The sequence below is a fragment of the Pipra filicauda genome, unplaced genomic scaffold, assembly GCF_003945595.2.
Source record: "Pipra filicauda isolate LSUMZ 115617 unplaced genomic scaffold, ASM394559v2 scaffold392_size659746_pilon, whole genome shotgun sequence".
Taxonomy (NCBI): Eukaryota; Metazoa; Chordata; class Aves; order Passeriformes; family Pipridae; genus Pipra; species Pipra filicauda.
In genome coordinates this window covers 343,692-359,909 of record NW_024104523.1, presented here as the reverse complement: position 1 = coordinate 359,909, position 16,218 = coordinate 343,692, and the positions used below count along the sequence as shown (strand labels likewise).

General features: G+C 39.6%; 1 protein-coding gene across 5 annotated transcripts in view; it reads left to right on the top strand.

Moving 5' to 3' along the window:
- Positions 1-16,218, top strand: part of KIFAP3 (kinesin associated protein 3) — a 66,386-nt gene that overhangs the window by 34,185 nt on the left and 15,983 nt on the right. For 4 of the 5 annotated variants that reach the window (XM_027715557.2, XM_027715551.2, XM_027715565.2 and 1 more), the window contains exons 17-19: positions 761-846; positions 8,466-8,655; positions 12,956-13,055. In XM_027715557.2, the coding sequence (XP_027571358.1) occupies positions 761-846; positions 8,466-8,655; positions 12,956-13,055 (376 nt within the window). Of the gene's footprint in view, positions 1-760; positions 847-8,465; positions 8,656-12,955; positions 13,056-13,991; positions 14,099-16,218 lie in introns of those variants that run through there. The other variant, XM_039385077.1, reaches the window with a different exon arrangement.

The window sequence follows — 16,218 nt, the reverse complement described above, 5'->3', positions numbered from 1 at the left end:
ATAGAAAAACTTATATAGGGCGTAGGCAAACTTCTTGCATTGCACCATTTATACATATATGTGTATGGTCTGAAGTTTGTGGGCCTTAACTGGATGTTAAATTCAGTTGAAGAGAACAGAGTGGGTTGAATTGAGCCCTGGTAGGGGAGAGCAAGCTAGTGATTACTTTGCTAACAATACAGGGAATACTTAATGTTCTTTTTCCTTTAAGCTCCGTGGAATATCTGAGAAGCCATTTAGGATGTTGTTCTTTGTCTCCTGTTTGGACCCCTAGGTTGCTGGCTTAAAGAAAACAAAAATAAAAAGTTGCATCTGTTCCTATATCTGTAATAATAAAGCACCAGCATTTGGACAATGGTTTTATTGCTCAGATTGAGCAAGTATTAATGCACAATAGATTATCTTCAGTATTTTTTAGACACATACATTGGAAACAAGTAGACTCCCTAAAAATTACAAGAATCTCTAAAGAATCTCTGCCCTGTTGACTGAAACCTTGAGTGCATGGATTTCCTATAACAGATCAGAATGTATTTTCTTTGTAAGGGACATGTAATTTTTCTTCAGCAGTTTTGAGCACTCTTTGGGTATCTTAGAATAGGACTTAAGAAAAAAAAAGTGGTTTGGGGAAGGCTGCTGAACTCTACACGTGATGAAAAATTCCTGACTCTGGTTCTTAATGAAACTTGCAGTTTGAAGAACCCAGGGTTGTGGGAGGAAAAAAAAAAAGTTGCTTTTATCCTTAACAGTTTCTTTCCAGAAGCCCCAGCATATCTTATAGACCTGATGCACGATAAAAACGCTGAGATCCGCAAGGTTTGTGACAACACTCTGGATATTATAGCGGTAGGTCTGACTTTTTTTTTATCCTCTGTCCTTCCACAGCCTCTTTATGTGAGAATTCTAAAATAACTAAGTAACAATAACTTGCAAACTGAAAATATGTGTCATGTGCAACTTTCTAATCATGTAGGTAAAAGGTGAGTTTGCAGGGCACAATGACAGTCATTAGACTGCATATCAAACTTCCAAAAAGTGCATATATACCTGAAAATTCATACCAGTTAGCTTTGCAGTACAGACACTTCTAAAGAGTGCTTTTAGACTTAAATAAATTAATCACATTATATAAGTATGTCAAGCCTTCATTATTTCTTAGTTCTCCAAACAAATGGCTCTTGTTCCCCAGCAGCTTCTATTCAGCTTCTCTACACTGCCTGATGCCAGTATTTGTTTCAAAAGGAGAATATGGCTGTGATCCTGAAGCTGGCTGTTTCCTGCTGGTGGTACAGTCACTGTTAATACTGTCTTCAGCTCTTGGATAGGTTTCTTTTAGTTACATAACTTAATTTGTCCAGCCATCCATGGATCACAATAAACTGGGACAGTTGTATTAAACTGCTAACTTGAAATAAAGAATACTAAATTACGAAGTGCTGTTGCTTTATGAGCTCTTGCAGTGTGTGTACTCTGCTTCTGGGGATCCTTGCCTGCAGAAGCATTAATATTTTCTAGGGTGTTCTTCATTGAAGTAAATACATGGTGAAACTGATGCTACTAAAAAGCTGCATTACATTGTTAAAATGCCTCCTGGCCTGTTTCATTGACTTGACTTCTATGGGCAAAAAGAATTTCAGCATCTCTGGTGTCTTAGGATTGTACTGACTGTACATCCTTTTGGATGCAGAGTAACTGTCATGAAATGGAATCCTGTAGCCAAAGAGAACTTAACTGAGTCAAGAGCAGCAGTGTCTTTGACTGCCTTAATGCTTTTCCAGTCATCTACATGATTTCTTCTTCAGCTGAATTACACATATTGCAGCTTGTTCTCTGAAAAGTTTAATATAGTGTGGGACTGAACTTACACTGCACAATGCTATAGTCTAGTTTGCCTTTTTCTGTTATACTCATTAGTAATGTCTTCTAATTTAATATTCCCCCTAAAAATAGTAAAATGACGTAACATTTGCTGTGCTGGAATTCTTTTTATCTGGCTCTGTCTTTGCTTCATGGAGGTATGGAATGAAAATTGTGCTCCACTACTTAATGGCAGAGTTACTGATGACATTCATTAAGGGCAAGATTTAAACTCAGATGAATTTGCACTTAGTACTTATTTATGATGGGCATTATGTTCAGCTTACTAAGATGAGTTATTTTCAGGGACATCTCCAGTGGAAGCAGTAGAAGGACTTTTTTTGTCTTCTGGGTGAGGCTGGACAATCTGAGTGCATCCAACACTTGCTTTGCCTTGGGGCCAGTGCAGCTTCCAAGTGACTCACATGTTGATTTGTTCACATGGGGAAGCTTTACAATGTGGTGCACAGTAGTATCTAGTTACTGAAAATTTGTTAGTAATATTGTTAAGCAAAATGTATTTTATAGGATCAAGAAGAATAAATTTATAAAGACATAGTTTCATATCCAGTATTACCATCTGAGTAAAATGTACTTGGCTTTTTTTCCTGTCCTGAGAAGGGGTAATCTTTATGCTAATTCTGAGTCAATGAGCAGTGCTGGGAGACAGTAGGTTATCAGAACCTCAGATCTTGATAGGTGTTTTGCCATTCAGCTCTGAGGAATGTTAAAGCAGCCTGGAAACACAGAAGTATTTGGTTGTGTGTCAGTTTTACACAACCAGTGCCTGCTGAGGTGTCTGAACAGAAATAGTCTCCAAGATGGTGGAACTTCTTACCTGTGCTAATCCCCACCAAGAAAACCTTCAGTTTTCAGTCATCTTGTTCCATACATGCTGACAGGATTAGGTCCTCTGATGATGGAAATCAGAAAATAAATGTTGGAGAATAGATTTGAAAATAATTTCTTCTCAGGGAGACAAATGCTTCTTTCACTCATCAGTGAGCTCTATATAGTGTGATTGAAATAACACTGAAGAAAATGAGATGCCTTATAAGCCTTAGGGGAGAAATGTAGTAAAGTAATTGTCACAGAAATTATGGAAATGTTACACTAGTGATGATTTGTTTAATATAACTTGGCTGGACTCTGCCATTGATGAACTGAAACAGATGTGCTGCTTTAGCACAGTATGCACTGAGACTTGCACACAAGACTTTGCACTGAGACTGACTTCTTTTGTCAAAAAGCAGGTCTGTGTTGATGATTTAGGGATGCTTCAGTCCTGTGTCGTGCTGAGTTTTGACACCAAGGAAGTAGGTTAGTGTACTTGTACCCCTAAGGTGGGACAGGTCTTACAGCTTAACTGAAAACCTGGAATCAGCAGCTGGTATAGGAGTCTCAAGCAAATTAAGTTCCCTTTTCCTTTGCCTCAGAAGCCTGGACACCTGCAACTCCAAGCTTGTGGAAAAAGATGTCAGCTTATTTGAGATGGTTTTCCTCTGTTCACCTTGGGCAATGTTATCAAGAGCCAAGGTGGTTACTAATCTCTCAGGTTTCTTATTCTTTTTCTGCTCCTACCTCACTTTTATTGCAGTCAAATTATTTTCCTCATTTATTCAAAGGGTATCTAATTAACCATTACCAGATCCTTGGACTCTAGTTTGACCCTCCATCATGTCCCCCCACTTCCCTATTCAGCGTCTTTACAGCTCTGAATGCAGACCTGCTGTACCATCTTGTTTCTCTTATGATCAGGAGTGGATCATTATGCTTCCTGCAGAAGTAAGATATCTTGTAGATAGCTACAGCATTGATTTAGGAAGGGCCTCACGCCTGAGTTGTTTTTCCAGCTTTTGTTCTTTGACCACGTATTTGTAATAAATGCCAAATAATGTTTGCCCTGTATGGAAAGCATTGTTAGTGAACAGCTTGCTTCTTTCCCTGTTAGCTAAGCTCCCTGATGCAAGTCCTCTATGTTGGGGATGCTGGAATTTCACATAAGAAGCAGGAATGTGCTGTGAACCCTCAGTGCTCTGGGATTTGGGGCCAGCTGTGCGAGATGTTGGCCAGCTCTCTTAGAATCAGAGAAGAGCAGACCACAGGGATTTGGTGTGGGCTTCATTTGAATAGGCAGCATGCTCTGAAAATAGATAACCTTTGACTCCAGCTTGGTGTCCTCTCTCCATGAAGAGTACTGTAGTCACTCCAGGAAAAAAGGTTCTCCCTTCACTTGTCAAGATGCTCTTTCTGTGGTGCCTCTTGTTCCCCATTATCCTGTAGCAAACCCAAGTACAGAGGGGTGGGCAGAGGGCAGTGAGGGAGTGGGGCTGTAGGCTGAGCTGCTGAAGTGTTTTCACTGGTAAATGTGCCATCAGTCTGCTTTGGTGCTGGTAGCCTTTTGTGGCAAAGAACATTACCCAGCAGGAAAGGCTCTGCCTGTAGCAGAATAACCACACTGCAGCAGCATCAGATAGGGCAGGAGCGTCCTGGTTGTCTTTGTGTTCACATAAACCTGTCTGGGACACATTCCCTTCCAGCATTGGTGCTTGCTCTTTGGAGTTGTAAAATTAGGAAGGTGAGCTAAGCCACCCATCTGTTACTTAAGTAACAGGTTGCCAGTGAGATTCCTTACATTCCTCCAAAGTAGAGGGGAAAAGAAGTTTCTCTGATCTGCTACTGCCAGTATGGGAACTTTGTGGATGCTGTGCATTGTATGTAGGCACCTAAATTTGGAGGGCACGAATGGTTACTCTTTTCTTTGCCTTGCCATTAGCTTCATCTCACAGGTTTCTGTAGCTTCCTGTCAGAATATATTTAGCCATGAACCGGATTGCAGGCGGTGACCCTGGGTTGCACAGGTGTAAGTGGTAGAAGGATTTTTTTTTTCCTGTGAAGGAATTGCCCACAGGTGGTACTTGCCCTAAAGTAGGTGTGGCAGACACCTGCAGAAGGTGATACATAACATCTGTTTCTCTCCTTGGTTTGTAGAGGCACATAGTTGAAATCACATGCCTAACTTTTGGATAGGTAGGCAAGATAAATCTTTTCTTTCTTAATAAATGGTTAATTTAGGCTTTCACGTAAAATGCGTGTTCTATGGATGGTTCAGTAACGAAGAATTTAACATATCAAGTAGAGCCTTGAACATAATGAGCATCTACTTACTGTATAGTGGTTTCAGTTCAGTATGAGAATCACATCAAATGAACCCTATTACAGACCCAATTAAAGGGCAACCACATTAAAGCGAAAAGGAAAATCTGTTTTTCATCAGCTGTGAGAGAACACAAAGCAGATCTGTGTAGCTCTGTGTTATCCTATAGTGTGTTAATCAGATACAAGGTGTGACGGAAGCCAGTGACAAAGGGGACCCTGATAGGGAACAGACACGCTCTGATAATGGGCCAGTTAACGCTTCATAATATTTCAGTGGTTCAGTAGTAAACAAAGTTGGAAGTAGAACTTCAAAAAGGATGGCACATTCCTCACAGAGTCAAGCCATACATCTTCTATGACACTTTGGGATTTATGGAAACCGAATGTTAAAAACAGTGATGTCAGGGAGCTCCAAAGAGAATAAAATCAACCTTCAGAATTCCTCCTTTTATGTTTCTGAACATGCAGTATTTGAGGGAGGGGTGTTGGAGAATAGGCACATTCTGTTCACTTTCTTCTCCTTCTCCTATCCGACACTTTCCCAGTAGCCTAACATTTAAAAGAGCTGGAGGACTCAAAGCTATGGCTGTATCTCCATGATGTTTTCTGGCTTCATTTTTGCAGGAATTCCTTGGTAAGGAAGGGGTGCTTCATATGTTTAAAAACCAAAACAAAAATACCCCACACAAGATTAAAAAAAAAAAAGGAGGCTTTAATAGCTCAAAATATAATTACTGGAAGACTTGCAGTGTTTAAGGGAATTGTTTTGCTCTAAATGTCTTTAATTTGGTTTCTTTGTGCCTTTTGGCTGTAGTCCTGCATTTACAGCTTTTCTTCCATTCTGATGTTATTCCATTAATCATTTACCCAGTTGGTGGTTCTGCACATTTCTATGGAAAATCTACAGACATATTCTTGATCTAGCAGTACTTAAATGAACTTTTTTGTGCTGAGGTTATATAAATTGTTCTAGATTATTGCAAATCATCCTTTTCTGGGATGGCTGCCAGAGTGAAACTCTTGACAAACTGATCATTGATCTAATTCTGGTGTGGTGACTTCTTTGTAATGTTTGTACCTTGTGTTTCACTGGGAAGGAGCAACCAGAACAAAGTTGCCAAACTACTTGAACAGATAAATTGTGGTTTTTTAATAATGTGCACATATGGTCAATTTTACAACTGCTAATTTGCCATTCAATTGCTAATCCCATTTTCCAAAGTTTAGATGAATAATTGAGGAAAAATACCTGGGAGTTTTAAGCTTCTTAATGTAGATTGGGAAATGTACAATAGATAATAATATTCTGCTCTGCTGTCTTCATCTAAAGGAAAAATCTGTTAGGATCTGGGTCATGTTAACTGATTTTTTTAAAAAGGATAGAAGAAGTTGATGTCTGTTTCTGACAGACCTTCAGCATGTTCAGCCAGTGGTGTGGAATGGAGCAGTGATGCTGGGCAAGTGGGATTCATTTAGGGTTGGAACTTTGGGAATATTCAGGCATTTTCAATGTGCAGTTATGGTAAATGTGAATTGGATGATTTAGCTGCTGGCCTTTTGAGAACTTTTAAAGGTAAGCAAGGTAATGTAAAAGGGATTCAGCTTTCCCACAAATTAGTCTAATTTGCTGTTTGTTAAATTTGTTTATTTTCCCCTGCTTCTTTGCAATCATGATTTCTGGGAATAGTTTTTTTCAGCCTGCAGTATGATTTCTGGCAGTAACAAGAGTTCCTCTAAAGCTTGTAAGTAATTCCCAGCTGCTGGAGGCTGACATAATAGATAGCCCACAGTTTTGCTCTGGCAGATGCAGCAAAGGAGATGTTTCCAAGATGCTGGTCAGATGTCATAATTGAAAGTCATGCTCTGTCTTTCTTTTTTTTCAGTGATTTTATAAATCTCAGTGATGAGCTTGCTTTTTTCTGAGGAAACTCTTGTTTTGCACTGTTATTTCTAAGAGTAGTAGTTATCCACCAGTCAGAAGGCAGAAAAGGCACAGGGTAGGGAGTGTTACCTGTGTAACACATATGATAGCAGAGAAGAAAAGGTTGGTTGGGTTGAATATAAAATTGATTTAAAAGTTCAAGTTCAGACTACAGGGCTTTCAGAAGCTTAACCTGAGCTAACTAAGCCAGCTTGTTCTGCCTTCTTGGCTTGTTTCTGGCCTCTGGTTATGGACAGATCTCTTTTGGTATGTCTGGCAGGAACAGTTTAAGAAATTACCACTTCCACAACCAAGGCATTGTCACTAAAAATTGTGTGTCTTCTTCCTGTATGGGGCTAAGTAAAACAGATTTTTAAAGCCTTAAACTACTCCAGCTAGATCTCCAGGGAAAGTCTGTCTAGATCACATGTTAACCACCGTGAGAGTTAGGAGATGATTTTCAATTTTTCTCTCCTTTGTAGTTAGGTTAGAAGACAATGAAGTGGGGCCTGTTTCCCGAGGATATTTCTTCCCACAAGCAGAAACGTTTCGGTTAGGAATGTTACTCTTGTTCACAGTATTTTGGTTTAAAGAAGTACTAATTATGGTGCATTATTTGTGAACATTCCCAAATTGATACCATCTGCAGATTTCGTGTGTTGATGAGTTTCCTACTGTTAGATGTGCCCTCTCTTCCCAGTGGGATTGAGAAAGTGAGTGTCATCCACAGGTCGGTGTTCCCTTGGCTGTAATCACCAGCCCACATAGTCTGGTCTGTTTAGAAGATCCTTCTCTGAACAGCTGATTGCAGCGACCAAAGGCTATGGCACTTCATTCTGATGCTCCTTTATATCAAATATCACATCACTTGAGTACAATCAGGCTGTAATCCAGACTGAAATTTCATGCCTACATTTTTTTCCATAGTGACTGGAACCTGTATCCTGTTTTACTCAGCTTTCTGGAGAAGTTCCTCTCAGATTTTAGTTGTGTACCATTTTTGTGGGTGTTCAATATTAAACATAACATTTGACATGAAGCTGAAAATTAAATTCATACTGGAGCTCATAAAATAAAAATTTATTGGTTTTTACCACAGCCTTTTTTGTTGTGTTTTTTAGTAACTAGTTGTACTAGTGAATGCTCATCTAATGAAGATGTGCAGGGTATTTGGCCAGTGTAAGTAATTAATTGCTGAAAACCCCCTGAAGACTGGCAGTAATTGGCTCTTCTTAATTAAACCAAATGAGGAGACTGATGATGGAACTGCTCTGTTCAAAGCAGGAGTTTTTTTCTGGATGGTGTAAAATTACAAACCACGGCAGGAAGATTGTTCTGCTGCAGGTACAAACCAAAATAATGCCCAGTGCTTGCAAAATGCCTTCTTTGCTCAAAGGACATGGAACTGAAGAGAGGATTTAAGTCACCTACATCTTTTGCTGACACTGAATTCCTCTGCCATTTCCTGTTAAACCAAACAGCTTCATCTGTACCTCGTCCTAAAATACTATGTGGTGATTTTTGACAGGAATATGATGAGGAATGGGCTAAAAAAATCCAGACTGAGAAATTCCGATGGCACAACTCTCAGTGGCTGGAGATGGTGGAGAGTCGGCAGATGGATGACAGTGAGCAGTATCTGTACGGTGACGATCCTATCGAGCCCTACATCCATGAAGGGGATATTCTGGAAAGACCTGACCTCTATTACAATGCAGGTAAGGCAGCAGCTATTAGCATTCAGCACTGGGATTGCCTCTTCTGTGTTTGGAGTGGGAACTTGACCTGGGGCTGACTCAAAGGGCTCAAACCAGGACAGTTCCCTTCCGTGTCACTGGGAGCAGCGCTGATGCCAGCCAGGGACGGGCTTGACCTTGTTAGGATGTCAGTGATGGATTGAGGACTGTATATCCATGATGTTAAGAAATATGAGTAGACCTTCTCAGGGAGCTGATGGACCATGATGATTGATTTGAGTAAAGGTGGCCCAGCCCTGTTGTTCACACCTATTTCTTGTGGCTTGTTTGCTCTGCGAACACAAACCTTCTCTCATCCCTGTTAAATTCACAGCTATGGGATTTATGCCGAATTTTGTTCTGCCTAATGTGTTAGTTCTGTAATGGAATTTTTATTTCAGGTATTGATGAAAGACTTCAGTTGAGCCACGTCAGACTTGTAGGCTCCTTAGCAGATGTCATCATTCTGTGACTTTAATCTGTATGATTTTTGCTCTTGTGTGTCTAGGATCTAGGGAAGGGTGTGAATCTCTTCTGTAACTACCTGTTGTTTTGGTATTTTTTTAAGTTCCTTGTATGAAAAACTTCTATTATTTGACAATTTAAAGAAGCTTTAAAAAATACCCAAATTATTGTTAGGAAGAGTCATGTTTTTATTTGAGATGAACCCTAGTAGGTTTTCTAAAGAAAAGAAAAAGACAAAGACATTTCTCATCATTTGGCTTAATCCTATTAGTAATGCTCAGTGGCACAGTTCTGGGCATCTCAAGTGGAATCTGCTCTGTCTCTCTCCTCCTGTGAAGATTTTGTAGTTACTAAGAAAATAGAAATTGCCCCACTGGATTAAGATACTTATTTATCTCGTCCAGTGTTACCAGCTGTTTCAGAGAAAGGTTTGAAAAACTTTGCAGGGGACAACCATGAAATAATTTGCTCACTGGATAAATGTCTTCATAACTTTTCATAACTAGGAGTTGGCTTATCCTCTCGAACTTATGGTTTTAGATCCTTTTCAAACTCCTGGATGACTGTGTGTGCATGGATTTTTTTTTTTTTTTTTTTAATTGCTGGGTTTGAGACTGTGTTTTCCATTTTCCACAGAAGTGTCCAGTCCCTTGCCATGAATCATGAGTCACAAAGCTCTATGACTCTGGATGATTTTGCAGGAAGAGTAATTAGAAAAACAAAACCACTAAACCCCATAATCTTCACTTGTAGTTGCTGCAAGAAAATAGTTATGCAAGATTTCAGTAGCATTTCAAAAATTGTTCTCAAAGGATATCAGAACTTAAAGTTTCTCTTCTACTTTTGATGACGTGTCAGGCATAGCAACTTGCCTCTTTAGTGTCATATTTTTTTTGTACTTTGAATCCTGTAGCTTTATCTTGCTCTATTGGAATTTAGCAGTGGGAGCCAGGTGTTGTACCCTCTAAGGGTCTTTTTTTACATCAAGTCTCCACTGGGCTTCCTAAAGTAAAGATGTGCCAACCTGCCTGTTGTAGTCTCCCCTTTACAGATCTTAATTGCTTATTTCATAGGGACTTTTCTTTTCCCAGTAGTGGGAGCTAGAAATGGAATGGCACCAGTAACACTGAATTTCCTGGCTTTTAATCAGTTTTTTACAGGCTTAATGTTATTTTTTTTTGTGTTGGAATTGATATTTGACCAGGAAGGAGAGGCAGATTTCCAGTGATATGTTCTGCAGATGTTTGAAAAGTGCCTTGTTTTTAAAGATTGCCCTTTTTTAAAGAGTAGGTGATTATATTCAAAATACAGGTTCACTTCTTGAATTCATTCCAGCAAGTGTCAGTAATGGTGTGCTTCTGAGATCTACTGGACTTAGACTTTTGAGATGTGGCATCTTGAAAGGGACACAATATTCCTGTCAAAAGGCTACGGGTTATTCTACCAATTGGAGCAGGTATTTGGTTTCCAAAGGACAGAGCATTCCTTAGTTAAAAAACCCAACAAAACTACAAATCTTCATACAGTAAGAAATTCAGTACCTGTATTTCAATTTGATAGTTTTAGAAGTGACCTGCACTGATGGCTGACACTCAGTAACAGTCCCACTTCAGCCATAAGTAGTTCTGGAGTTCAGTCGTGGCGAGATGAGTTCTGTTTGCAACGGGAGACCGATCGCTCTCCTGCACAGTAATTTGAACCTACAGGGAAAACGTGGCAGAATCTCTGAAGTTGCCTTCCATGAGCTCAGTGTCTCTCTTGCTCTGAAAGTACATAACCTAATTTATGTTGAAATGTACATAACAACAGATGTCCTTTAACTGTGTAATCACATTATATGCAGCTGATGCTCTCCATGTGCTTTCGTTTTCCTATAAATTCATGTGAGCCATAACTCTGAGTGTTATGGTTTGACTGTTAACACTCTTGATTGAAGACACTTTAAGTAGTGGTAGCTCTAGTCTCAGAGTTGAAACGTAGTGCTTGCTTTACTAATGTAAAGACAGATGTTATTTTTAAGTCTTTCTGCTCTCAAATAAGTTTTAACTGAACCTGACTATTTAAAATGCATAGTCACTTGAATTGATTGGGTTTGATCTGAAGTGCTGCAGGTATAAAAACCATAATGTTCCTCTCCATTTCTCAGTAAAACATACAGAACAGGTGGTGAGATAGGCAAACTTGGTATGAGTGTAAATAAAAGCCATTTCAACTGTCCTTTCTCTCGTTTGGACATGTTCTATTCGTATGATACCACAGAGCACCAGTGTCTCACTGGCCGTGCTGAGAGGCAGCAATATCAATTTGTGTCAGATCCCTGGCCTGTCAAGTAATACTCCTTCCCATACTGTATACACATGTGTGCAATTAGAACATAGCCATGTACAGCAGTCTTCTGCTGCTCAAATGTGGTCTGATCATGGCCGGCAGTTTTCATTTGTGATCTGCTGTGTGGTATTCAGTCACTTTCCCATGAGGTATTATCTTCTAAATGAATCTCTGCAGCACCTCATCAAATGTCTGGTAGAAATCTAGATGTGTCAATTCTATTCCTTTTATCACTTGTCACTATATTATCTTCAAAAAAACATCAGGTGAATTCATAAAGCACAGGGAGATTTGTTTGATTGCCAGCGTCGTCATCTCTAAGCCCTTGTGTCTGTAAGTAACTTTCCACTGCTTCCTGCACAGGCAGTTTTAGGAGTTTTGAAACCACAGAGGTTAAGCTAAGTGGCCTGTGACTCCCTGGATCTTATCTCTCTTTCTTTAAAGTGGAATGGCATTTGTAACTTCCTAGTCATTAGAAATCTCTCTCTTCCCTCTTCTTAAACTATTGATGTATCAGTCTGAATGTACCTGTTTCTGCCCTGTTTTTATGGGGGTGCTTTCTGCTATCCGGGTCTGGAGTTTCATACAGTAATGGAGACAAACTGATGTAGGGTCCGTTTTAATCAAATAGTTTGGTTTTTATCTGATTAGAGCCTAATACTAATTACCAAGTAAGAACTGTGCCCTTAATATTAACAAGGAATGTGTTTTGTGAATGGGAACAGGAAAGAGTTAAGCTGGGCTCTTATTCAGCTGGGGTCAGTTCACTGACTTTACTTCAAAGACACTCTGGATTTACACTGATGTAACAGAAGGAAAATGTTAGCTCCTGATTTTCTTCTTTTCCTCATAAAGCAAGGAGAGACTCAAGCCTTTAAGGAATACTGCTGGCTTTACAAGTGTCTGTGTCTTCATATGCCAGCGTTGTAAAAGAAGCACAAGAAAACTAACTTGTGTTTTGAGAGGATATATGAAAAGCCTGCCCTTTTAAGAAAGAGCTCTGAGACATTAAAAGATGGGCAAGATAAAAGAAATAGGTTGGAAGTTGCTTTCTTGGTTTTCTTAATGAGTTTGAAGGGATGCAGTGGTGCAGGGTAGAGTTTGAACTGCTGCTGCTTTTTTACTTTTATGCTGGTGGCCCAGATTAATGTTTGGCCCTTTTAATTACTTTTTCTCTGGGCTTACTTTGATGATGGGAAAGACAAGATCTGTCTTGAAATAACTTTTACAGGCTTAAGGAAGAAGGGCTAAGAGAGTATTTCTTTGGTACAGCATTTTTCAGGGCACTAGGCTGAGCTCCTTGTAATCCACTGGGGATTTGTGGTGCTTGAAGCTGCTGGTTTTCTATATTATTGTTGATTGATGGTCCTCACAGAAATATTGTAAGTTGCTAATGAATTCCTAAGACAAACCAGGACAGGTTGTGTTGCCCACTTGCCCTGAAGTCATGGTCCTTCCCACAGTCACTGTATCTCTCCTCTTTTCACAGATGGCCTGATAGCCCCCGATGGCGCGGTGAGTCCGGATGTGTTTGGGGATTACCATCTCCAGAATGGAGACCTGGTTGGGCAGCATCCCTTCTCTGGCAAGTAAGTTGCTCTTTGTAAAGAATGTGTATCATCCAACAATCACTGTTCAAGTTTATAGGGCTTCATTTGGGGTAGTCAATGATTCTTGCCCCCATAGCAGTAGGAATGGTTTACACTGAAAAAGCAGTTCTACTCTGTTGTCTGGATGACATGTTTATTTTAACATATTAACATTTGTGTTGTAATGCATCATAGCTTTCCAAAAGCTGTAAAATAGAGCAGTAACACTAGAACACACAACTAACTGCCATAATGACCCATTATGACAATTAGTCAGATGCTCTTCAGATGTTGTTGGGAAATGTCTAAAGAAAGACTTGAGATGCTGATTATCTAGAAGATGCTTGTTTCCAATAATCTTAAATTTAAAATAAGTTTCTCAGCTGCCAAAACTACTTCTGTGGGCTTAGGTTTTTTTTGATGTTTTTCCCTTAACCTAAGTCTCCTACTGAGGGCAGTTGGAAGATTTGCTAGATGAGCAAAAGACATTGGCTTGACTTTTGGGAGATGTTTCTCTGAATTCCCCCCCTGGCCAATGACCTCTCCTTCTCTGAATCTAGACAAGCTGTTCCAGTTTGAATTTCTGAGTAGACTTCTCACATGAGTTCAAAATAGAAAAGACTCATTTCCAAAAATGAAATCTTCGTGGATCCTGTAATGTTTAGGAAAAGCCTTTTATAGAGCATGAATTATGTGCATTCATTAGCAGCAAATATTTCAAACACTTGTTAGTCAAGGTACAGAATTCACTTTAACAGGATGCTCTCTGGACACACCCAGCTCTGTGGCTGAAATTGCTCCTTTCCAAAGGAAGAATGTTATTTTCACCATTAACAATGTTAGTCACCATTTGTAAAATGTAAGTAATTTACAGTATGTACAGCTAAAGCAAAAGAGATTTTTCTACCTTACTTTGGTTTCTTGTAATTGTTCAAGGGCAATGGACAGTTACTCTTGTGGGTTTATTCTACCTGTGATGCACCAGAAAGCTGAACATTGAGCAAGGGTGGAATGGTAACATTTTTAAGGACAAATTAAAATAAATAACATGCTCAGGAAAAAAAGCAGGACTTGAGATGAATCCTCTAGAAAAAAGTAAGTATTTCTATTCAGTAAAGTTGAGACTAGTGTGCAACCCTTTGCTGGAGCCTGTGTTTGTAAAGGGGATGCTGGCACTCATTGATTCCAAATACACAACCTTCATTTCAGAGCATGCAGGTGACAGAGGAACTGAGAGAAGTGTGAGCTATGTGCTCCTCTTGCAGTCTCAGTCTATTCACCTTCAGAATAGACACATAAACCAGGAGGTGACAAATTCTTTATAACCACAACACTGTAGGGTACATACTCCCAGCAGTCTTCACCCCTCTGGAGGTGTGGAGCTTGCAGACTCCTTTGGTTCCAGTAAACGTAGATAAAACCTCAGGCAAGACACTCTTTTTTTGCCTGAAAGCTTTCAGCTGGGACAAAAAAAAATCTTCAGTGTCCTTTGTTAAAAGTTAAGGTACATCACAGACTAAATTCCAGTCCCTTATCAGGGAGCTACATTAGCAAGCTGCTTTTTAATTGGATTGTGTTCCAACTAAAATAAGTAACAAAATACATCTGGTGTATACCCAATTAAATTGTTTGTACAATTTTCTTGTGTGTTTTGAGGCATTTTGGAGGCTCACCTCCAGGAAACAGAAAAACTGCAGTTTGGCTCACAGCAAACTTAGTAATTGCCCATTGATGGTTGCCTCTGGAAATACTCAGATTTCTCACTAGAATTCTGTTTTCTAGGAAGGCTTCTTTCAATACGATTGCTCCATGGATTTATCTGCAGTCCAGACACACAGTCTAATTGGAAACAGTGTGGACTGCTGCAAATGTTCTGTCCTATTTGTAGCAAAGCAGGAGTGAATTGTTTGATAGAATAGATACTGGCAGTTGAACGGCGAATCCTCGTTTTCAGATGTGTGTCGTTATCTTTCTGAACTGCTTGGCGCCAGAAGCCAGGATTTCCTGATGCTTAGACCTAATGTAAAATGCATTAGTGCTCCAAGGCATGAGCCATGGAATTGCCAGTCCCATGAGTTTGGAGAGTAAGACCCTCCCTTTTCCCAAATTTGAACTGGTGTTGGAAGGTAAAACCATACGTGCTGGAGAGCCTAATTAAAAATAATAGCAGCAAGTCAAGGCGCTTTTTATGTGTTATATAGTGTACATTTCAGCCATACCAAAACATAATTCTAGGGTATTTTTATGCTTACAGTTTAAAGCTAACAAGAACCTTATGTCAGGGATTTATTTTTAACCAGTTCCAGCTTTTAATAAATCAAGATTTTTGTTATAAAAATGGTTCATTTTTCTATTATTAATATTTGAATATGTTTTCAAAATTTGTCAAGAAAACTGAGTTACAGTTTTCATAGACAATTAGCAAGTCAGTTAACAGTTATGTGTTTGAGAGTTCAAAGAGAGATGGCCTAATAATGAGTAGATACAACTTTTGTTCTTTTCATTTGTTATAATTTTTTTATTTGTTATACATTATTTGTTGTGCCTGTGTCTTCTGGTCTTTGCCCTTTATATTAGGCTTTTTAATTCTGTAACAGAAACAGTTCTTTGGTAAGTTCTGGAGTCTCTTTGTCATGTAAGACCATCCTGTGAATTTTGAGGTAGGTAACAACCATGAGCTGACTTCTTTCTACTCAGCCTTGAATAATCTAATCCTTTCTTCTCCTTTCTGCATTCCTATGAGGAAGAACAAGGATATGTTACCTCTTTAATTTCTCTGAGGCTATTTCCTGTCCTTGCAATGTGCTCAGACTGGATCAGGACTTCCCCTTGCCTCCAGGACTGCTGAACAAGTCAGCCAGAAAGTCCCACCTTTTTAATGCTGAGAAGCTGAGTTAGTGTTGGTCTGGTGCCCCCAGTGCATTACCAAGGCTTAAGTGTGTGTGTTCTGATCACTGACTCCACTTTTTGGAGCCAAAGAAATGGTACTATGAGAAGAGGTTGTCAAGGACCACAGCCAAACTCCAGTTGTCCTGAAGATTTTTTGATGTAAGTGATGTTTGGTAACACTGTGCAAGGAGCTCAGCCCACCCCACCTGCCATCCATCGTATTGTTATTGTGCACTGAGCAGCCAGTGACAACCACGGGCTTCCTTGGCTGGGG